Here is a 24,112-nt window from a genome sequence, read left to right as displayed (position 1 = left end):
TGTTTTTCACTAGGAGCCAAGGATAGAGCTGCCAGCGTGCCTGAGGTTCAGTGATTTCTTTCCCTCTCATGGCAAACATGTATGCGAAGGCAGAAGAATGGTAACTTTCTTTTTGTTCAAAGATATGCATTCTGGCTTAATCCATCTCTCCTTGTAATTTAATTGGAGCTGAGGCTTTTAAAAACCAATCTTGGAGTCATTTTGCCAGTAGCTTTCCAATAGGAGTCATGCTTTCAACATCATCTGGATAGTTATCTTGACTCTTGAATTCATGTCTTCTTACCTGATAACATATTATCTGTTTTTATTGAAGGAAACTTCAAAGTCATTTCATGTTTGTGCCTGTGAATCATCAGATGATCCTCTGTTGGAAAACGCTGTCAGGCAAACACAGAAAGAGAGAGAGGAAGAGAGAAAAAAAAAAAGAAAAAAGAAGAATTTAATTCTCTAATAAACTTTTGGCATTGGACAGAATTTAAAAAATGAGAGAGAGAAAGGAATTTATCCAGCTAGAAATGTGTCCAAATGGCACAGGAAACAGAATATTTGAAAATACAAGTGAGTATGAGTAACAAATGGCTGTACTCGATTTAGAAACACATTTGCTGCCGTGCTCTCTGGGATGACAAACTGTAAGGTGTCATGCAACTGCTTGAAAAGAATTACAGTCCAAGTTTTAGATTCTGAGGGTCTCAGGCACCCACTGCAGCTACTACAGCCTCACAAGTCACCACGTGCCTGCGGATCTGCGATAACTGCTGCTCTGTGTGCTCTTAGCCCACGGCAAATGCTAAGTAATGAGGCAAATCTTAAATCACTTCACTGGATTTTTCTGCTTTTGTGTCTTTCTGCAACATATATCTGATGAATAGCTATAAAAATAACTAAGCCAGCTTTTCTCTACTCAAAAGTATTCAGGCAAAACATGTCTTTAATTTTGGAAATATCTGATACTTTGACTTGATTTGAAGTGGCAATGAAATGGTGCACAGTTTTACAGCAACTAGTTATGGCCCTTTATGATACTAAATCAAATTCTTCTCCTTTGGCAAGCAGAGAAGGTGGAGAGATGTTTTTTTGTAAGAAACTAATCAGCATGCTACGTTTGTTTTACAATCTGATTACAGACTTCTACAAGAAATAGCTTCTTTTGAACAAAACAAAGAGACAAGCTTGAATAGATGCTCGAGCACTTGCACATTTGGGCTCAAACAGCAGAATGGTTCTGTGAAGTTTCCTTCGCCAGAACATGCATACACAGACCTTTGCTACTGAGATGGTTTCAACTGGATTATTTCAGGACTATAAAAGCCAAAAGCTGCATCACCAAGGCTTGAGAAAAAAAATTATTAAAAGCAGCTTTTTAAAGTAACAGGTACATAGGAGACAAAAAAATTTGTGACAACAGAGTTAAAGGGACCTAATGCTTTCAACACAGAACACTGTTGGCTGTCTTTGCTTGTGGCTATAATATGAATAATTGCTGTATGTTACACCTTCTGATAGTCTCTCTAAACCCACAGACAAAACAGAATAAATAATGGAATTGAATTCTCTGTGGAAAAAAAAGAAACTGAAAAAGAAAGAAATCCCAAAGACCTTTTCCTCACTGTGAAATCCTAGTTCACTGCTTACTCATCTGGAAGAAATGCAGCACTAGGAATTTATGTTAAGAACAAAGCGAATATCTGAGAAAGACTTTGCTCAATGAAATCATGAAGGGGGTGGAAAAAACCCTACATTTACTTCTCTTGGAAATGGATTTTCCTTCATGGATGCCATGCTCTCTCTTCATGATGAAATCAACAGCTTATAATAAACAGAGGTCACGTTGGGGAATGGGATGTTAAATGTTTTCTGAGATGGAAGTCATGCCTACATGGTTCACCTTTCCAAATGGTAACAGCATGCAACAAAACTTGCTCTCTGAACACCTAAAAGAGCTTGTCTGGATTAGCTTCTCCTCCACTGAGGAAATTAATTAAGAGTTGACATGAAAACACAGCTAGTCCACTGATTTTGGTGGAATTTAGTTTCATCAAAAAGGTAAATAAATTGTGACAAACTCAGATACTTTTCTTCTACCTCTGTGACAGAATGGTGAAAGTTTGACTATGCCTGTGGGAATCTAAAGGGACATACTCTCAGACTGAGGGATAACCCAAAGGAGGCACTCTGCCTCCCATAATAAAACTCTCATTTGGTGGAACAGCAAAGCCACTCAGCCAGTTGTTAACTGGACTGAAAGCTTCTGCCTCTCCTTATTTCATTCAGCTCTTGGCAAAACCAACACCTACATTCATTAACAGTAACCCATCCTCTATGCCAGAAGAACCTAAAGAGTTGTAAACATATTAGCCAGCTGAAAACTCCCAACATACAGTTGAAACAGGGAAAGATTAATTAATGAAGAGAGGAGGATTCTAAGAAATGGGTAAGCTATATCATTTTACATAGATGCACAGAGGAAGCCTGTGACAAAAGCCCAAAAGACGCCCTTCTCTGAAGATTTTACTCACAAACTCATGTTACTAAAACAAATTAGGGTCAGAAGTGCCACACGTGGAACTTCCGTCATCACTGCAGGTGGGGGAACTTCCCTCACCACTGCAAAATCACTGGAAAAACCACACAAGCCCCAGTTCAAATCTCAGCAGGTAAAATCCTTGTCATTTCAGGTTTTTTTAAGCTCATTAAACATCTAATATTACAGGTCAGGTTTTGCCCTCGGAGACATATGGCAGAGCACCAGTCAACAGGACAGAAATCCCAAATGCACATCCTGGGGCAAAATTTATCTACAGGCTGCATTTTCCACAGAAAATATTTAGTAGGAAGATGTCTTAAAGATTAAAAACAAATAAATACATAAATAAATAAAGATCAGCTAATAAGATATCATTGTATATAAGTATTTAAAACAGAAAAAAACCCCAGAATGGTTATTACCACCTCCAAGAGCAACATAATGTATTCCATCATACATCTCAGCAGAAGACAGATGAATGTGTCCTGCCTAGTGTGTCCTCTCTTGTTAGTCCCTAAAAGAATCTGCAAATATGTGGCTGGAAACATTAGGCTTTGGGATGAGAAAAGGCACAGAGGCAGCTTGAGGAGCACTTGTACCAACTCACTTTTGACTGGCTGCTGTATTTGTTTGAAATATTTTGTAATAATGTCTTGTGGGAAAGGAGAGAATTGAGGGGAAGCAGGTCTTTAAAAAAAAAAAAACACACAAAAAAACCCTGACACACATATTATTATTAGACATGTGTTAATATATCAGGAGGCATTATACAAGCCAGAGCTAGTGCTGAGGACTCAATTAATATCACCGCTGACTCCACTCACCTGTGAGCAGCCTGGGGCACTGCAGACAAAAGGCCTCTCCTGCTCCAAGTTCATCTTTGATTCCTCATAAATCTACATGTTAAAAGGGGGAGGGGGAAAGAAAGGGAACCTATGAATATATACGTTCTAAACTTCACACATGCATGCAACATAAAGAAATCGCAGTTTGTGCTTTTATTTCAAACTCTGCAAACAGATCAGAACAAAGTTTTCATACTCAGAGTGCTAATTTTGCTAGTATTCAGCAGGCTCCCTACAGTCTAAGTTCTTATTGCTCCTTCCTGAGCACCAATTTACTTTTAAGAAGGAAAAAAAGTTCAGCTTTCACAGCATAAATCTGCCTCAGAAAATAGCATATGTTCAGTGTTGTTATTAGATAAGACCGTGTCTTCTCAGAAATATCTTGAATTAAAGGTTTTTACCTTTCCTCCTTCAGTTCCTGCTGAACAACATTAAAACCAGACGACTAAGTTACTTCTGAGAAAGAGCCCACTTTTTGAAGTTCTGCATCCATACTGTCTGATATTAATAACTTCAATACATTACATACATGGTCTCTATACACACAAGGTAACTGTGCATCCCCATCCTTTGAAAGGTCAGCTAGAGCCTCAGGAGCTTCAGCAGTGAAGTTTTGTCTAAAACTGCACTTCCCCAGTGCAGCTCCAGTCCTGTATGTAACCTTGAACTAAACCCTGGAGGAAAGCTCCCAAGTCTTAAATGAAGGCAAAGGGTGAAACATTCATCCTCAGAATGCAGTTATACAGCTTGCGTCAATATTAGGACAGTACCCCTGAGCAGAAATAAAAAAAAAAAGTAAAATTTTAGGGAGAAAAATAAGTAAGTAATTTATTTCGGAAATGTTTACAGCCTGCCAGAACAACTGTTTTTACCAGATAGAATGTAGTGGCTGACCCATTTTAAAGCAGATGACTTATGTTTAGAGATTCCCTGAAATCCCTTAAAACTCAGCCTCACCACAGCCTCTCTTAGAAAAATATCTGGGTTGTGTTTGAGTAATATTTTCATGAACCAAAGAGAAATGTCTTGGTGGAGAAGCAGAATTGGATTTTACCAATATCTGCAGAGGGACAGGTGGTAAAGTTGCTCAAACCCTCTGAACTTTTTTCAAACTACAGTTCATTGCTTCCTATCATCAAGAGTATCTTTAGCACACTTACAGTTGATAGTGTAATTCACCATTTACCTGTACATCAGCCAGACCTGTACTTGCAGCAACTATTTTCACTGGTTGATAACATTTTCTTTTCAATTAAACTTGATTCTGGTGGAAAACATTAGCCTGACAGTATATTTTCCTAATTGTGACATAAAAAACTCTATCTGACTCCACTGACTCCTAGAAGCAGAATCCAGAAGTGAAGGATTTCTACTTTCATTTGCCCTTCAACCTCCCCAAGGACACTACTCCCAAAAGCAGATAATAAGCATCTACTGATTTTCCTGATGTGGGCATCTCTACCAACATCTGGCCTGAGACAAATGATTTATAATACAATCAGGTATCAAGAAAGACCCTAGCTCAGGCATAACTTATGTATCCACACAAGGCTAGAACTGAAATAACTAAAATTGTACCTAATTTACTCCTTTAAGATTATTCATATCCTGTTTTGATTTAACTTACAGCTATGTTAAACTGAAATAGGATACTCATAATCAGAAATGAAAGAGTATATTCGCATACCAAAATAACTAAAGGTGTTAAATTACTTCTAATTTCAGTTATTTCAGTTCCAGACTGTGCATAGACAAGCTCTTCAGAGATGAAGCCATAAAAATACTCTGAATTACACTATCCTGTCTGAAAGAAATAGGCAGCAGAGAGATAGCTGACTAGAAAAACAAACCCCCCACAAAAAACAAAACCAAAACCTCCAACTATGTTAGATTTTTAAATCCACCTCTATTTATGGGATGTGACCCCAGGCATGTTGTCTTTCCTAAAGACAAATTTTTCCTTTACACAAAAAAAAAATAAAATAAAATAAAAAGGAGCTACTAATGGATAATGAAAGGCTTTATTTAATATCTCAATTGCTCCTGCAACTGAAGCACTGCCAAAGATTTCTGTTACCCCTTTTTCCCCTCCTCAGGGGACAGTGACAACAGCATTTTCAATAGCAAAACAACAGATGAGACTCAGTTAAAGAAAACAAGATAGTTACAATTCTGGTCCCAAGTGTCCAAGTGAATTTCAAAACATTACCAGGAATTATTTGGAGTTTGATTTCTTATTGAGTATTGCAAGCCTAAGACTTCCCACCCCAAGCCTGACCTTTAGTGCCTGAATCCATCAGTGATAACAAATGATTCTCAAGGTTATCTACGTGAATAAGCAGGGACTAAGCACCAAAATAACATACTAGAAGAGGACTAGAATCCTGAGTGCAGGGATCACCTCCAGGAAATCGACTGTGATAAGTCATAATCCATGATAAGAAAACAAGGACTTGGTGTTTACTCTCAGTACCTGGAAAAGGCATCAGATTCAACACCAAATTGCTTTCCCCAAGCGTACAAGCAATTGCTTGTTTCCATGAGAATTATCCTTTGCAGACACTAAACTGCAATAAAACAAGTAATAATCCAGAATGGCTGTATCACCTGCACTCCAAGGTGCTGTCTAGTAGAACTTGACCTACAGAGTGTTACCAGGCAGTACAATGCCCTCAAGACAAATTGCACTATGCAGAATCGGTGTTTACATGTGATGCAATCACTGCAGTTGAGACTGTGGTACCACTGACTCTCCTACAACAGTAAATAAGTGAAAGAAGCTGCCTGCTGCCTACATTTTTGCGAAAGTGTGGTGCTTGGCTATCATATGGCAGTAATTCCAGCATTATGCTTGAATGTTGACCAGAAACAAGCAGCTGAAAGTCTGGGCTGTGAGTGTGAACCGCCTGCATGCCTCAACCCCACTGAGCCCTGCAAAAGCTGTGGATGCACCAGCACCACTGGGCTCTCCCCAGCTTTGCAGCAGGATGGGAGCTCTCAGCAGCAGGGGTGTTGCGCACAGCACAGCTTGCATGGCATCCTTCTCAGGATGCAGGCACACATCTCCCATCCTTGAGCTCAGACAGCCACACACAGCCTCTGGCACACGCTTCTCTTCACACGTCTCACATGCGTTGCTGGGCCACACAATCCACGTCTTCATTTTCCGCGCTGTGTGCAGGTGAAGGAAGGAAATAACACAACCAACAGCAACATTTCGGCTTCACCTAATAAAAGCATATCACAGGAGTCTTTCCATCTAAATTAGGGTACTTATTAGCCTTTGGGATCTTAAAAATTCAAGTTACACTCATGCAACTCTTGTGGTACTACCAATAACTGCTGCAATTAATGCACATGAAGAATATCAGACAACTCTATGATGACTGTAAAGTTAAAAGATTTCTCCAGTCTGAACTTTTTGCTTCTGTTATCAATAGCTTAATTTATTGCAACTTTGTGACTTTTTTGAAGAAACAATCAAGGATTATAAATTAAAGCAAACACTATTATTGATATGTCAGCATTAGTTCTGATATTATTAACAATAGTCATGAGTGTATAATCCAGCAGAAAAGGGGGCTGAATTTTAATAGACATGTTAACAACATCTGTCAGCATTTATTGCCCTATTGTGACCACGTAAAGAGCCTTATTGGCAGAATGTGTAAGTGAGGAAATCTGCTATGCTGTTGTAGCCTGCCATTCTCCTGAAATATCACTCTGCTCAGGAGAAGTTAAGGTATTCCAATTATAAAAAGAAATAAAAATACAAGAGAAAGGCTTCTCCAAGCTATGTCTTGTGATAGAGAAACAAGTTCTGCAGCAAGCCAAGATTTTCTTCTACTCCTTGATTTTTGCATGAGTCTTCTAAAAAGTTTTTATTATAATTATTAAAACTGTAGCCCACGGTGAAGAATGCAAGAACATAACAAAGAAACAAAAGCAAACAGAAGAAACAAAACCACCCTGAGAACACAGCAACAAGCTACATCTCTTCTCAGCAGCATCCAGAGGGAAGTACCCTATGTCCTCAGGCTCCTCAAGGAGATTTTGCAGAGCCCCAGGATCATATTTTCTGAACCAGAAAAACTGTTCTTACATCTAAGACGAAAAAAGCATGCTCCTTTCTGTCTCTCTCTCCCCTTTTTTAAACTCAGCAGTAATCTTACTGCCATACTGGTAAAAACATCAAGCAGTCTTGTTTCCTGTTTCAATGTTATTCTTGAAGTGGGCTGCAGTAAGAATCTGATTTTCATTGGGCTATTATTATTTGCAGCTGTGTGACCTTTTTAACCCTCTTTTAAAAGTGACATTTCAGCCTTCAACCTCAAGCTGTCTAAATGTTGCAGGGTTTTCAGGCCTCTGATTAACAGAGGAAAAAGAACCGATGGGGAGGTGTATACTACAATGTGTCTAATGCAGGTCAGTGCACCCATCCTGCCATTTGCACAAGTGAGTAATTACACTCTTATAAGCAACCTGTTTGTTGAAATTAATCACCTGGGTTCATGCTTGCGAGACAGGTTTCTTCAGCCTGGTGTGACCAAGGTCACTGGATTTCCCAAATACAGTTCAAATACACGGTCTCTAGCATTAGCAGCAGTATGCAGAGACATGAGCAGTAAATGAAGCATCACCTATTTTTTAGGGTCATGGGCACACTGTTTAAAAAGTGAGAGGAGACATGGTTACACTGCACTTGTGAATGGCAAAGAACCCCATCGGTGTATGCAGCATTTCTAACTGCTAATCATGGCTATTCAGTACAGTGCTATTTACAGATAATTACAGTGTTATTAGAAATGCTATTAAGACTTGGTGGTTTTGGAAGTGTAATACACGCAGGGTTAATGCCTATGGTTGTTCCCAATACATACTTGCTTGAGCAAGCCAATTTAAGCAGCATTGTGCTGGAATGGTGCATGGTGGTTTTTCTCAGCGTGGGCTTTTCAGTGGAAGTGCTTGTTTTCTGAACTAGCATCACGCTTTCCACATGCAGGCATACAGGCTCATTATCACAACCCTGCCTGCTTCAGCTGCTACAAGGAAGGGTCTGTTAGCATTTCCATTAGAAACCCCCTGGTTTCAGGATTAAAGCATTTCCAAATGGTTCTGGATGTTGGAAAGCAGTTTGTGTCTGGAGTTCCCAAGAAGGACTTTAATACGATGCACATTTGAGCTGGGGCTTGAGCCCTTGCTGGTACACCAGTGAAGTTTTTGGGATTGCATTTATGACATTTATGTGTGGAAAAACACTCAGCTTGGTCCTTTGCTCATTTATTTTAAAAGAAGAGAGGCCCATAAATCTTCATGCAGAGCTAAGTGCTCTCAAAAAGCAGTTGATGTGTGAATTGCCTCAACAGCAAGCAGCCTTCATTCGGTCTTTTCCCCGTGGCTGGCATCTTTGAAGTCACTAGCCACTGGCACGCTTCAGGATCATTTGCAAAAGGGGTATCAAAAAGATTCTTTTTTCATGCTTCCAAACACCACACTTTTTGAATGGCCACATGGTTTACTTATTGCTTGCCTGAAAAAAAAACCCAATGCTGGGAAGGCTCCCTAGCAGTCCTAAGATTTTGTCCCTTCTCTCCCTTACAGGTATATCTATTCACCTTCAAATCAGCCAAGGGAGAAAAGTTTTTGATCCCCCAACTCAGTATTTGTTCACTAAAACCCACTGTTTCTGTTATCAAAGAAAGCCAAATAGCTGCTCCCTGACTTTCTTCTTCTTCTGCAGAGCTGCTTTCTTCTCAAAAAAGAGCATAACCTTGGATAACTAGAAGAATATGGGGCAAATATAGGATATTTCAAAATGGAACAAGAATGAATGTTGGAGAACTCTGGAATTAACGAGGGAGAAAGAACTACAAGGGGACTGGGGGCAAGAAGACACCAGTGGAAATGGGACAGAGAAGGACAGTAGAAGGACTGCAAACCACTGAGGACTGGGCTGAGGAAGAGGAGGGGAATAAAAGGATACCTCTGAAAAAGAAACTCAAAATAGAAAGTAGATGACCTGCTGCCTTCCCATGCAGCAGCAGCATGAGAGCCCAGCACTGTGTATCACCCATGCAAATATTTGGTAGAGGGCACAATCTACACTGGGTGATCAGTCTCTCAAGTCTAATGGAAATGTGTGAGTCTAAATAATTACTTTTCTTGGACTCCCCATTTCAGTATAGGAAACCCATCACAGATTCACTTGCTACACTGCAAATGGATTTGCTGTTTTAGAGAAACTGCTTTTTTTACAGAAAATATGGAACTAAGCACAGAAGACAAAAATGGAAATAGGAGAACAGAGGTGAAAAGTGACTTTAAAATGAAAACACACCAAAAGGAAAGAAAAAAAACTCTCACCCCTTTGAAAACAGTTCATGAAAGTTATCTCAGCACAGAAATATTCTATAGGAGAAATAAGATCTTTATAGGGCAAGATGGCTATTGCTTCAACTCTGGAAAAACACTTTGAGGAGTAATGTGGTTATTTTGCACTCTGTGATTGGCCAAACAGGGCCAGCCTAACCTGGAAATGGCCCAGGCTTGTAGTTCTGCAAGTGTCCCCCACTGATGGCATTTGCAGAATAACCTTACTACCTGCTGTCCCTAGTTACAAGTCTGAAACCACATGAGAGACCAGACTGGAACCTTGCTGACAGCACCGAGGTTTGCTTAACAGAACAAGCAGCAGCACGAGCTGTACCAAGGTAAGGAAAAGGCACTATTCAACAACAGCATTTTGCACACCAACAGACAGAAACAATACCTGAAGCACTTCTCTATTTTCCCTAAATGCAATTTTTCTGCTTTCCAGTGCTGGAAATTCAGCAGCTAATCCAGAGCTACTGAAGTAAAATCAGTATCTGGGTCTGTAGACTCGACAAACGTTAGGGAGAACATCATACATCAATGAATAGCCAAACATCTGCATGTCAAGTTTATCTCAATATGAACAAATATTGTCATTGTCCTGTATCATCAGACATTTAATTGAAGTGCTCATGTCAGAAGACTGAGTTGGACATTAAGGCCTTGACAGGGAGGGAAGAAAGGAAGGAAGGATGGAGTAAAAAAAGGGGAGGGGAAGAGGAGGAAAAGCAGGGGGAAAATGGGGAAAAGCAGAAGTAGGAAACTAAGGAAGGGGAAGAAGTGACAGAAGGGAGAAAAAGGGGAGGGAGGAAATGGGAAGAAAGGGAGGAAAGGGAAGTAAGAGGAAAGGGAGGAAAAGGAGGCAAGGGAATAAAGGGAGGAAAGGGAGTGAAGGATGGACTATGCTAAAGCAAGACTGAAAGCATCAAATGCTTTAAATGATGTGCTACGAAAGGACTCTCCACTATTTAAAAAGCTTTAACACTGAGGCTTCTTTTACCAGATGCATTGTGATAATATAGTATATAATGTAATGTACCAGATGTACTTGGTGATAATATGGTCCCTAACTAGGTCACTGTCCATCTCACAAATTGTTCTGCTCAAAGGAAGGTGACAGAACTGCAAAACAACTGCAGTAACACAAGTGGCAAGAATCCTGCTTCAAGAGACCACCACTAACGTCTAGCATTTTGAAGGAAAAACATATTTGCTCTGTTCTTTATGAGCAAATCTTGGTTTCCCCCATATGTGACAGAGTCCCTTGGGGCAAAGCATGTGCACAAAGAAGTTAAAACCACCATTAGCTGAAATCAATATTTACTACCAAACTCTTGAAAGATTTAAAGGAGAAGATGCATGCAGAGAACACCATTCCAGGTTCATACAGTCATGGGATCTGATATGGATCTGATAGCACCCCCTCTCCCTCACTACCAATTTTAGAGGGTTACACACTTAAATACACTTTGGTGTGATATTTGATTAATTACAAAGTTGCCAATAATATAAGAGTGGTCTGCTTAGAATTGCATTTACAGTTATTTTTCAGGGCAAAGGGATAAAAAATAACAGAAAATTCTTAGCCTGTGGGAAAGCCTGCCCCAATTTTCATTCATCCTCAAAAGGTTACCAATATTAAGTGAGGTGAGTAGTCCATCTTTTATAAATCCCTTCACACACAAAGCCCCATTCCCAGAGCTGTGGCAGTCACTGTGCTGCATGTCCATGCTTCCTATGCCAAGAGGACTATCGTGGGTGTATGAAAGAAAAACAATGAATCCTCAGATCAGCTTCACAAGCTAAGATGGTTCACCATGCCTATTGCTATGAAACAACAACAGCAAAAAAAAAAAACCTACTTCAAGGAAAAAAACCAAGCATTATGCACTGGAGAAGGTCTCCAGGAAGCCTGCAAAGGGCAGAAAAGGCAACTGCAACTGTGGTGAGAGATGAAGCCCATGGAGCAGAGGGTGTCGATGATGAACTCCCAGTAACATCTGGCAAATAACCTAATCTTTTGGGACTTTCCAATGCTGGCAGATAAGTGTGTTGTCCGTCCCTTCAAAGGCTGACCTCATTTCTATCCTTGGGTTAATGGCATGCAAAGCTCTCTGCTACACTTTTTCACTCTTCCCCCTGCCCCAAACAGTTATTATTAAACACCAAACAACTTTGCTTATTGTTGTAGTTTGCATACAATTTAATTAAGAGTTTTCCCTCCAGGAATAATATTGACTGAAGGTTTTGTGGGGTTGTTTTGGTTTTTAAGTGTACTGTAACTGCAGTATGCTAATTGCTTTGGTTTACGATACACAAATAGATAAAAGAATTCACCTAACTTGCATGCAAATAAACACTTGGATTTCCAAAGGGAAGGAAGAGAAAAAAAATAAAGCATAAAAGATATCCTGGGGGAAAAAACAACACAAGGCTGCTTAGCTGACTTTCATACCAGAAGCAGTTAGGGGCTTTAACACAAGCTTTGAAAATTCTGCCAGCCCAAATTTTCCTTCCATATTTTATTATATAAAATAATCCCTAAACCAGAACTCTGCAAACAAACTTTAACATTTTATGGATAAAACACTACAATTCTATGTGTTTAAAATAATTTTAAACTAAGACCAATCTCACTTTTTACCTTTTTTTTTTGCTTTGTAGTTAACATACAAGACAGTTTAAGATTTTCATTACATAGAAAAATGAGGCTATTAATAAATCAGCAACGAGCAATTAATTATTAACTTTTGCCAATTTTTAATTGCCATTTTTAAAGATTTTTTTTCAGTTGGGAAACTTCTCGCTCTGCAAAATGACCAAAAAAAAATCCTGAATCAAACCTTCAATGTTCACTGTTCCTAGCTATATAAGATAAAATCCTATGGGGTGGCAAATCTCTGCTGAAAACACTAGCAGCCCACAGGTCCCCTCAGGCAGTACTCAGCACTAGACAGTTTTAGACACTAAAAACTGAAAACTTCTTTTCTGCCCTGACAAATCAAGGGCAGGCTGATTTGCAACACTTAAAACTTTGTGCATGTGAAGCTGCTCACATCCTCAAATGCACACACTTCATCTTCAGATATGTTTCTCACCAGATATGTTTCTCATATAACTAGTTTTACTAACAGCAATGTAACAGCCTATTTGGGTAAGTTTCATTTGGATTTAGGCTTATCCATACGTTTTTAGGAAATCAAAGACGGAATCACCTTGCTGTTAAAATACCTTCATAAAATAAGAGGATCTGAGTTCTGAGACTGGGTTAAAAAGCTGCTTCCAAATGATCCATTGCATTGAATTCAGTACGATGTATTTAGAGTTTGAAAGAGCAGCACAGAAATAAAGCAGTGAGCAAGGATTTGTTTGAACTAATAACCCAGAAAAAATATATACTCAAAGAAGCTGCAGACATTAAAACATGAGTTTATATTTTCATAGAATCATAGATTATTTTGAGTCAAAAAGTACATCTAAAGGTCATCTAGTCCAACCGCCTCCAATAAAACAGGGACATCTACTAGATCACAGCCCCTCCAACCTGACCTTGAATATTTCCAGGCATTCACCACCTCTCTGGGCAACCCATTCCAGTATTTAATCTTCCTCATTGTAAAAAAATTCTTCCTTATACTTACTCTACGTGTATCCTTCTTCAGTTTAAAACCATTAACTCTTGTCCTATTTCAACAGCCCCTGCTAAAATGCTGTCCCCTTAAGTTGCGGCCCACTAACACCCAACAACCACCTCTTTATGAAGGTTGTTTGTGAGAATGGAGTCTTCCAGCTTATTGAAAGAGTTAAAACTATGAACTAGAAGAATAACTTACAATAGTTAATGAAAGCCTTTTGGGGGAGGCAGGGCAGGTATTTTAGACTCAGTCTTCTGGAGTACCTGAAGCACCATCAGCAGTTACAGGACATTGTCCCATGCAGGTATCAACAGCAAACATCACCATGCTGCAGGCACAGCTGCTCCCAGGCCTTTGAAATCAGCCACAGGTCCAGCACCAAAAGCACCTGGAGCAAGAAATGCCCTGCACTGGCAGGCTCTTCTTGTTATTACACAGGCTGGTGGCAGAGTCCCCCCACAACACCTCCTTCCATCCAGCATCAGCGAGAAGGCTGAGAATCATCTGCCCCAGCAGTTCAGGTACCTGACTTGGAAAGGGAACAGACTGGCCCACAAAATGATGGGCAGACATCCAAAACAAAACAAAAAGCCCAAACCATTTTGTGCTGCTCCCCCCGCCCTCCTGCAGACCCCCCAGCCAGGCTCTGGCTGCCTGCTCTACCCCGGATGTGTCCACAACCCTTGGGTCAAGCTTCTCAATCATTAAAAGCCCGGACCCAGGAGAGGGGTTAACTTTGATGGGAAGCCAGTACAGGTCTTCAAAGGCTTTTCTGCAAGTATATACTTTCTTTGAGCACAAAAGTGGTGATCCCTGTCCTCTCCTCGGGTAAGAATGCTCCAGAAGTACTCCTGAGGGTTGGACATGCTCTTCCAGTCCCCAGCACTAACAATGCCCTGCAAACACATTTGCTGCATGTGAGACAAACAAGTCTTCCTCCCTCTGCATACCCAGAAGAGCAGCTCAAATATCAGCATCTCAGAGGAGTTCTGGGATAGACAGAGATGCCAACTCCCATGGCTGGGGCTGCTCTGTTCCCTGTTCCCTGTCTGGGGAGGTGGGATGGATCCTATCCTGACACCCCCATGAGCCTCCTGAGGCTCTCACTCCCAGAGGGACCCTCATGGTCCCTGGTACAGAGCTTTTCTGGTGGTCTCCACTGGAGAGCAGAACCACAGCCCAGGTCACCTGTGGGGATGCTGCTCAGCCACTGATCCCTTGGGAGCACTCCACAGCTTTATAATAATAAATTTATAATAATATAAACCCAAACAGGTTATACACAGCCTGTGTGCTTCTGCCTAGTCAGACCTCAAGCACTACATCAAGGAATGAGAGATTTGGGATGCAGACGGGTCACAAGTGCAGCTATTTCTCCACTGCCACTTGACAAGAAGGGCACATCTGATGTGGGCTGCCACTCTGTCCTCAGCCAACATAGTGACTGCAAAGTGAACTGCTACCAGTGTTTGGGCAGGGGGATGAGTCTGCCCTCCAGAATCAGCTGAAACAGCACCCATCATTAGGCAAATGTCCATGCAAACCATGGGAGACCCTCCCAGGAGCAGAGAGAGGGTTCTGCACTCCAGGACTGATTGTGCTTGTCTGTGTGCACAGACGTGTTAGTCTGTGGGGCAGGTGAGAATGTGCAAAGGGACCTTTCCTTTCCTTCTATAGGGATGCAAGTACCCCTCGGCAATACGTTTCCAGAACTCTTCTCAGAAGACTGCTGTATCACATTTTTTAAAATTTGCTTTCTGGTCCATGGCTTATTGCCTCAGTGAAGGAGGCAGCACATCAAAATGAAGCAATTCCTAATCAGTGATTAGCCACAAATTTCTGGCAGTGACCAATACATAGCTACAAACAAGAACCTTAAAAACTGGCACATGTGAAAAAATTATTATTTTTCCTAACAAGAGGGAGGCAACGTGAGGGGTAATTCTCTATAGGCTGTACATTCACAACCTGTGAACTACTCACAGCAATTTATAACATACTGCAAGTGCAAAGCAGTGAAATTCAAACATCTCTAAAAACCACAGATTTGTAACTTGTGCTTATGTAAATACACAGCTCTCAAGCCTCAGCTGTCCTGGCCATAGTTCTTCTGGGAAAAATGAAAAAATCTTGGCTAAGATTTTCAAGAGCAAGTGGTGATACTGAGCGCCTCCAGTTTTCGTGTGTCGAATCAGAAATACTTTTAAAGGCTTCATTTTCAACTCCTGCAGCACACACCCTCTTCCAATTATATCCCTTTAGGGAATATTTATCTTTGAAAGTAAGCAAATAAGGAAAACTCAGCCACATACGCATTATTTTGTTCATTCTTCTCTCAGTAGTCTCTCTAACACAAAGACGTAACATTATGCCAAAATTATAGAAAGTGTTAAAGAACACACTTTTAAAGACTGATTTTATTTCTTTTTTAAAAGAGCTGAAAGATGCTTACAATCACGATTAACTGCAAGGAGCTTTAAATATATCTTATCTGTTTTATCTGTTTCATCTAGAAGATTCTAGCTTACATGATCTATCCCAACATGCAAAGTTGGTGGCAAAGTCAGGAAATAAATACATATATTTATAGTTACAATGTACTGATTAACTACAAGATCATTATTTTGGGAATGGACTGCATAGACTGATATGGTTTTTTGCATTTTTAATTAATATAATTTATCTCATTTTGAACTAGGGTGCAGAGTTATGACTAACGAATACTTTGTATGAGAACTTAAAATAGAATTTTAAAAAAACTTTAAAAGCTATTTCAACATATAATTGCCTCAGTTTCTAAAAAGAGAATTTAGTATATAAGCTGTTTTGAAGGTCTAGCAAGAATATGAATACATAGTTCCTTTTCCCTTCCTTGCAAGAACAGAAAATCACTGACATTTGTACCAGGACAGTGAAAAACATAGTGTTATCCAAACGCTTACATTTGTAAGTATTCAGATTCCCTAATAATGTAGAAAAATAAAGAGCACAGAGAATCAATCATTAAGCCTACATGCCTGTAAATCTAGGTACCTGTAAAGAAAACATGCTATGGATGTCTTCTGCCAACTTCCCGGATCACAGTACCTATGCTACACAGGTAAAATAATCAGAAAATAAAGGCATAGTTGAGGGGGTAGGGTCTCAACAAAGGCAGATTTCACAGGGTAGTAATATCAGTGACTGCATCCAATAAAGGGATTACAAATGCAGGTTTCAGTATCTGGAAGGGCAGTGCACTTTTTGAAAGACACTTTGATCCTAAGCACTTGTCAGATCCTCTCGGTGTATCATCTGCCTCCAAGCAGTCATGTGAGGGGTCAGGAGTTTTCTCAGAAGGCCACATTACTGCAGGACACTCCTTTCCAAGTATATGCTAATGATATGAAGGCCATTAAGTCTGCATACTCTAGTTGTCATAATCTTGTGTGACATAGTATCCAATATTTTTATAGGTAAGACTAAGTTTCCTCCACAGAGAGCTATTTTTATGGACAGCTACAGATACTGACTAATGCTTTTGTATTTATCAATGCCACAAATAGCTTTGTGAATATTAATGTTGACAGATTTTCTTTCAAGACAGTAAGTGGCAATTATAAATAGGTGCTATTATCTTCTCATGTGTCAAAACAGGCAAAAAGTGTGTAACACACATTTTGGTTGGATCATCCAAATAACATGATTCTTTGCACAATCCTTCAGAATAAAAATATTTGGGGAGCATCAAGAACTAACGGGATTGTCATGAATCTCCTTCCAAGCACTACCATCCATCTCCTCTAGCAGACTCATACTTGCCTCCTTCTCCCTCATGTTCTCCTTTCTCCAGCACTGCCTGGTCTGAAATGAAGAGGCCTCTGATCTTGGACCATTCATTTTGCATTTAGGTATAAAACAGTTTATTTTATGCGGTTTTGTATTCCATCCTAGCATGCATTTGCCTGTAGTACACAGTGCATTATTGAACTTGTTGTTCTTACAGTGTTTAAAAAAAAAATAAAAGTGCCATCTCCAAGGTACTTTGATACGACACTAATACCTCTCATGTTTTCTTGGCTGGGCTGTAGACCTAAAATGTTACCTCCTTTATGCAGGAAATGGTAAGGAAAGAAGCAGCAAAATATCTCTACTCGTGTAAGAACATCTGGGCTAACTAACAAATCTAAAATACAAGGGTCTTTTCTGGTACCACTTCACAAATAACAAAAAACATATGTGGAGACACAAGCTGCCTCTTCTACTTGAGGTTAACCTGAAAAATTTCCACTGAGTGTTACTTAAGCTCTAACAAACATAAAAGAACAAAGATCAATACATTGAATGCTTATTTCATTTCAATCAATTGTTTGTGAGAAGTATTCACAGGTTGTCTTGCTTCCAGCACTAATGCTTCGCTCTTTAAGTAGACTTTAAGTAGACTCTACATTTTTCTTTATAGATTTCTATCTTAGATACAAGGACTGAAATGAATCACTTTGGCAAGTAAGTGTCAGAGCAAAGGAAAAAAAAATCTGTCATTTTGGTCTCTAACACTAACAAGAAACTAAAGGAAAGTAGTTCATTTTTTTAAGAAAGTACTTGCTGTCTTCTTTTCTTAATATCTTTCTCTGGCAATCTCATTCCCATTTCCATATTTTCCTACAGAAAAAGAAAAGTGAAAAGAAACTGAAACCACAGTGAAAAAATATTTGGAGGAAGGTGTTTGTGTCACAGAGTACAGAGGAGAATTCTGGAATGTTTTGGGTTTCACGCTCAGTGCTGTTTTTAGGGAATTTTATAGTTCTAGGTCAGCTCTTCAGTTCACACACATGATGTGACCAGCAATTAAATCCATTTTGCAGGAGTTGAGAGAACAACATTAGTGAGGCCACCAAAACTTCCAAACAGAGAACATGGGACTCAAACAATCCAACCTCATTTCAAAGAGAGATCTAGTTCATTTCTCTACTGGATATGACTCCATATTTGAGAAGCAGGGAAGAGAAAGCAAAGAAAATAAGACTACATATGTGCTGGAAAGATCCCTTCTTGCCTTCATCCCTTCCCACAAAGTCTGTACAGCCTGTGCTTTTTGATGGAAGGCTGTAATTGTGTGATAAATCACATTTGGTAAAACAATTACAGTAGTTTCACGAATACAAGCCGCACGGAGTATAAGCCGCACTTCCGGTGCCTCGACAATGTTGCTGTCTTTGTCAATAGATAAGCCGCACCCCGAATATTAGCCGCACTTTCGTTCGTAGCGAGAATCTGTGCGCAGCTTTCACAAATTGGCCAATTAGTAACAGGATCGCGGCATAGCGGCTTTACTGGCTCGGGGCGGGGCCAGGAAGGCTCGGCCCGCTCATGGTTGCCGACAGGGCCGGCCGGGTGCTGCTGCAGCCGCCGCCGGGCTCACTGGCCCCCCTCTCCCGTCAGCATCGCCTCGTTGCCGTGTTTGCTCGTCCTGCCGGCGGGCCGGCCGCTGCCGCCGCTGCGAGGCACGCCGGCCGCCCTGCTGCTGCGTTTACTCACCCTGCCGGCAGGCCGGCCCCTGCCGCCGCTGCGAGGCACGCCAGCCGCCGCCGCCGCCGCCGGGCTCGCCGGCCGCCCCCTCCCGTCTGCACCGCCGCCGCGTTTGCTTGCCCTGGCCAGCACTGCAGGCCCCCGCACCGCCGGGCTCTCCCACGCTGCTGGCCCCGATTCTGCTGGGCTTCCCCCGCTGCCAGGCAGCCCCACCCGTCGGCCTTCCTGCTTCTGCCATGCTCCCCTGCACTGTTAGCCCCAGTTCTCCCGGGCTCCCCCGCCCTGCTGGCCCGGGCTCTGCCGCCCCCCTGCCCCGCCCTGCTGGCTCAGGCTCAGCCGCCCGCCCCCCGCACTGCTGGCCCCGCCTCTGCCAGGCTTTCCCACCTCAGCCGGGGCCGGCCGGGCTCCAGCTTGGCTTGGGGCTGCCGCGGGCTCTCACTTCTGTGTTGGCAGATTTTAGAATTTTGTTCATGTATTAGCCGCCCTCCAATATTAGCCGCACTTCCGGGTTTCCACCAAACTTTTGGTCAAATTGGTGCGGCTTGTATTCGTGAAATTACTAAATCAAATCCCTTTTGAAGGCTTTACCAGAACAGTTCTGCCTGCAGATCTACCATCACAGAGTCTGGGTAGCAAGACTAGTTCAGGCACTCAGTAATAGAACACAAACTTGCAAATGCACATCCACCATGGACTGATTTTACAGTAACTTTTAAAGCAGCATGGCTACAATATTGCAATACCACTCATTTTGGTGTGTGAAAATCCCTTTGGTGTTTTCCAGTTAATAAGGATGAAAGAAGGAAAAAAAAAAAAAAGAACAGAGCATGGGAAAAAATTATAGGGCTGCATAGGCAGCCTCGAAGGAACATGGATTGAACAACCTTTGAAGTACCCAAGTCTAAAATGAGATCATATGAGAATTTTTTCAAGCAATAAAAGTGAAGCCTCAGAAACAAGTGTAAGTTACAGCCTGAAGTGCTTTATCACAGCTCCGTGAACCCTCTTCCATAAACCCCAGTTCTTTTAAAAGTTCATTTACTTCAAGGAAAAATTGAACTGACTGTGGGGGAATGAAAGGGTAGGAGGGATCTGTAGTTTCCCAAAGGTGTGTTGATAAATAAGGCCTGCACCTCATGACATCTTAAGTCATTAGTGGAGAAGAGCTGTCTCCTGCCAGTCTGCAAGGAGGCATTTTCCACTTGGGGATAGGAATAAATACCAGTGCCTTACGTGCTTCTTCAACAAAACTCTTGCCCTCTGGAGAGCAAAACCTTCAACTTAATAACATGCCTATCGGTATGTAAAACCTACTGCGGCCTCAGAAAGTTATGCCTGGGCTAATGCTGTGCCACACAAAATACCCAAAGCTGACTCTGAGGGGATGTGGCTGTTGTCACAGCACAGTGTAGAGCTGGGCAGAGATAACCAGCTCACATCATGGAAGTAAAATCACAACAGTGTTCTTGAGCTAATCAGCCATGTCTTTCAGTGGAGATAAACACAAAATTCAGCTGATGGGGATATGCCCCTTCCAGACAGAAATCTGCCTGCCACACCCATCTGGGAGGTTTCTGGTTTGTATGACATGCACATGACCATCTTGGCTTCAAGGATCCTCAGCATCTCCATCTCAGTCAGGCATTCCAGACCTCCTCCACAGTCAACAGAGGGAAACAGGCACATGAATGCTATCCAGTTGACAGAGACATCTCCACTGGGAAGAGAGGAATCATAAGCTAGAATTGCCAATTTCTCACTACTGGCTTTGAAAGAGGACTGTAGGATTAACTCAGGCACCATGTACATGACAGTCAGGAAAACCAACTCCTCCAGTGTTGCCACAGGTGTCTGAGCTAGAATAATGCTGGCTGCCTGTCTGAGGAGTGCAATTCATATTCATAAAGCACTGACAAAGGAGAAAATCATAGGTTCAGGAACTGTTCTAGATAGGTCACCATTTTTGCAACTGGATGGAGTTTTGCTGTCACCAGAGCAGAAGGCTGGCTCCAATCTCCTCATGTCAGTCAAGTGACACCACCTGGCCATGGGCCCGGCTGGAATCAGCAAGAGGCCCCACACCAGCCCCTTGTGAAAGGAATGCTTCACCCTAGACACCAGAACCCTCCAGCTGAGTACGTGCAGACCTTCCTCAGGTGGAAACCACCATGATGCAGGACCCCGAGCAAGGTGTGGCATCTCGTGCTATAGGGCCAATCCAGCACAAAAAGTATCTAAGACACTCAGACAGGTCAGGTTTTCTCAACCTCCCTTCCCCGAAGTACAGTAATTTCAGGATTACAAGCTGCACTGACTATAAGCCGCATCGCCGGGTGTTGGCAAACATTTTGTTCTTTGTTCATACACAAGCCGCGCCCAATTATAAGCCGCTCTGTCATTCACAGCGAGGACCCGTGTGCAGTAAAGTTGCAAATAGTAACAGAATCGCGGCAGGGCGGGGTTTACTGGCTCGGCTCAGGCCGTGAGGGCTGACGGGGTCAGGTGGCCCAGCTCGGCGCTGCCGCTCAGCGGGGCCGCTCAGGGTCGACCACCGCCACCGTTGGGCTCGCTCGCCTCGGTCCGGCGCTGCCCCACTGTGGCAGGGGGGGCATGGAGCCCACCGGCACAGTGGCGGTGGTGGGAGGTGGGGATGGAGTCCCCCCACTCCTGCGGCAGTGGCAGCAGGAGGGGAAGGAGCCCCCTGTCTCCCCCCGAGCCATGGGGCCATCAAGAGGGAGCTCCCCCTCCTCTCCCCCCCGCCCCTCCCGTGCTGCCTGCACGGAGCCTGGCTCCACCCACCGGGCAACACAGTAACCAATGTGTAACAATCGCATAGATGCCGAGTTTTACTGGCAGGTGCTCGACTTGGCAGTTTGCACTGACTCGGTTTGCACTTTCCGGGGTTGGAAATGTCAGAAAATTATTCACATATTGGCCGCTCCTGAGTGTAAGCCGCATTTCCGGTGTGGGAGCAAAATTTTGGTCAAAACGGTGCGGCTTGTAATCGTGAAATTACTGTACATCTGTGTTCAGATAACAGGTATCACCTTGAGACATCGATTGAGCTTGTGCGCTGTTGCATACAGAAGTTACTTTTAAATAGATTTAAATGATAATCATATCAATATAGTTTGTGCTGGGAACTGCAACTAATTCAAAACTCAATTTCTGTTTCCAGCCTCGTGGTTTGGCTGCCATCAAGTTCTTCTTAAGACCCCAGTTTTGTATCCTATACAGGCAGCTATTTGTTAAGTAGTTTTAAAGTAACCCACAGAAGCCCTGGGAAGAAATATAGCTAGACAGTAGGAGGAGAGAAATTGTTCCGCTCAGAGAATTGCTCGGAGCCATTTGGAAAACTTTTCTGATTTTACAAATGAGAGAAGAAGTACAGATTTAAAAATTATACAAATGCTGAACCATTTGTTTTGGGAGTTTTAGCAAAATTAAGTCTTTAAATTCAATTTTTCAAGTTATAAAAGATTCCATCCGGGGCAGTTGTTACAGTAGGTTGACCTCATCCTCTAAGGCAACTTTCTCTCTCTATTTCTAAGCCCTGTAACACCGTGCAAGCCCCAAGGGCACCCCTGCAGCAATCTTTGGAGAAAGAAAGACAGAGAGAGAAAGTTGTCCTTGGATTTATTTAGCGAGAAAGAGGCCAAATCTGGGACAGGGAAAAAGGTTTGCATAGAGACAGAACTCTTGTGGATTTGTACAATCATCCATGCACATGGAATATATTGAACCTTGAACCTAAACTAGGGTCAAGCAAGTTTAAGGCTCGATACAGATGTTTCACAGAACTCTGGTAAATGAAGGTGAATGTTACTGCTAAAGCAAGAGAAAAAACAAGCCATAAAAACGGTTGGTGGATTGTTTATTTTTCTTTTCAGTCCATTGTCGAGTTTACTTTGTCCCCCTTAAGCCCAGCACTGGTATTTCCTGCATCTGGGTGATGACAGCAATCTCTTATACACCACATAAAACAGATTTAGAAGTTTGAAAGCCACTCCTGGCCTGGTTTCTCCCCGGAAATATATCACTTCAGCATAAGGGAACATTTGCATTTTCCTCATTTGTCTTTAATTTCAAAAAATACTGATTGTCTTCTGGTGAATAAATAAATTTTGAAAAATAATAATAATAATAATAATAATAATAAATTCACCATAAGTGCAATACCAACTCTTTCATAACCAGAGAGGGAGCTTTTGAGCCAACATTAACTTTTTTTTTTTTTAATTAAAAAAATAAGTTAGATACAGAGCAATCCAAAGGGAAGTCCCATGAGGAAAATTAACATAATGACTTCTTAAAAAGATACCATGATCACTTGTTTTTAGCCAATTGCTTGTTTTCCTTTGGCATGAATCTGTTTGAAACTATACTCAGAAAAGGGGCAAAGACCTTTCAAGTTTGATGCCACGATGAAGTGTAGGCCAATATGGAATAGATCCCCATTCCAATCAAGTTCTGAGTTACAGTGATAATGTTATTGACTCTGAATCTATAATGAGTCTCAAGATTTGGCAAGGGCAGGATAAATGAAAGTTTTGAAATAATCTGGAATAGTTAAAACATTTTAGGAGATTCACAGTAAAATGCTGCAATAATAATAAAAACAACAACTTTTCAGTTTTAAAGAGTTTAGCATAAATAAACTTTGTGCTGGTTTTGGCTGGGATAGAATTAATTTTATTCATAGTATCTGGTATCAGGCTATGCTTTGGATATGCTCTGGAAAAAGTGTTGATAATACAGGGATATTTTAGTTACTGCTGAGCAGTGCTGACACTGTGCAGTCAATACTTTTTTCTGCTCCTCACACCACCCCACCAAGGAGGGGGCTGGTGGTGCACAAGAAATTGGGAGGGGACACAACCAGGACAGCTGATCCCAACTGACCCAAGGGATTTTCCATCCCAAATAATGCCATGCTAAGTGTATAAATCTGGGGGAAGAAGAAGGAAGTGGGGAACATTCTGAGTGATGACAATTGTCTCCCCAAGTCACCATTACAGTTGATGGGGCACTGGTCTCCTGAAAATGACCTGATCACAGGAAGTGGTAACTGAATTCCCTGGTTTGCCTTCTTTGAGTGTGCAGCTTTTTCTTTTCCTATTAAATTGTCTTTATGCCAATTCATGAGGTTTTATTTTACTTTTACCCCTCCAGTTCTCCTCCTCATTGATGGGCTGTGAGGGCCTGCAGGGCGCTAGCTATCACCT

The 24,112-nt window shown here is 41.7% G+C and overlaps 1 protein-coding gene across 6 annotated transcripts in view; it reads right to left on the bottom strand.

The window, feature by feature from the left end:
- Positions 1 to 24,112, bottom strand: part of CREB5 (cAMP responsive element binding protein 5) — a 262,913-nt gene that overhangs the window by 214,223 nt on the left and 24,578 nt on the right. For 5 of the 6 annotated variants that reach the window (XR_004418516.2, XM_033065361.1, XM_033065352.1 and 2 more), the window contains 2 exons: positions 3,352 to 3,423; positions 284 to 377 (listed from right to left, as the gene is read on the bottom strand). Coding sequence is in view for 5 of the 6 variants with exons in the window: in XM_033065352.1 (XP_032921243.1) it covers positions 284 to 377; positions 3,352 to 3,423 (166 nt within the window). In the remaining variant the exon portion in view is untranslated. The remainder of the gene's footprint in view (positions 1 to 283; positions 378 to 3,351; positions 3,424 to 24,112) is intronic. The other variant, XM_033065378.1, reaches the window with a different exon arrangement.

Source organism: Catharus ustulatus, chromosome 1 (assembly GCF_009819885.2).
Source record: "Catharus ustulatus isolate bCatUst1 chromosome 1, bCatUst1.pri.v2, whole genome shotgun sequence".
NCBI classification, from domain to species: domain Eukaryota; kingdom Metazoa; phylum Chordata; class Aves; order Passeriformes; family Turdidae; genus Catharus; species Catharus ustulatus.
The sequence above is the reverse complement of the archived record's forward strand: the minus strand, read 5'-3'. Positions and strand labels throughout refer to the sequence as shown.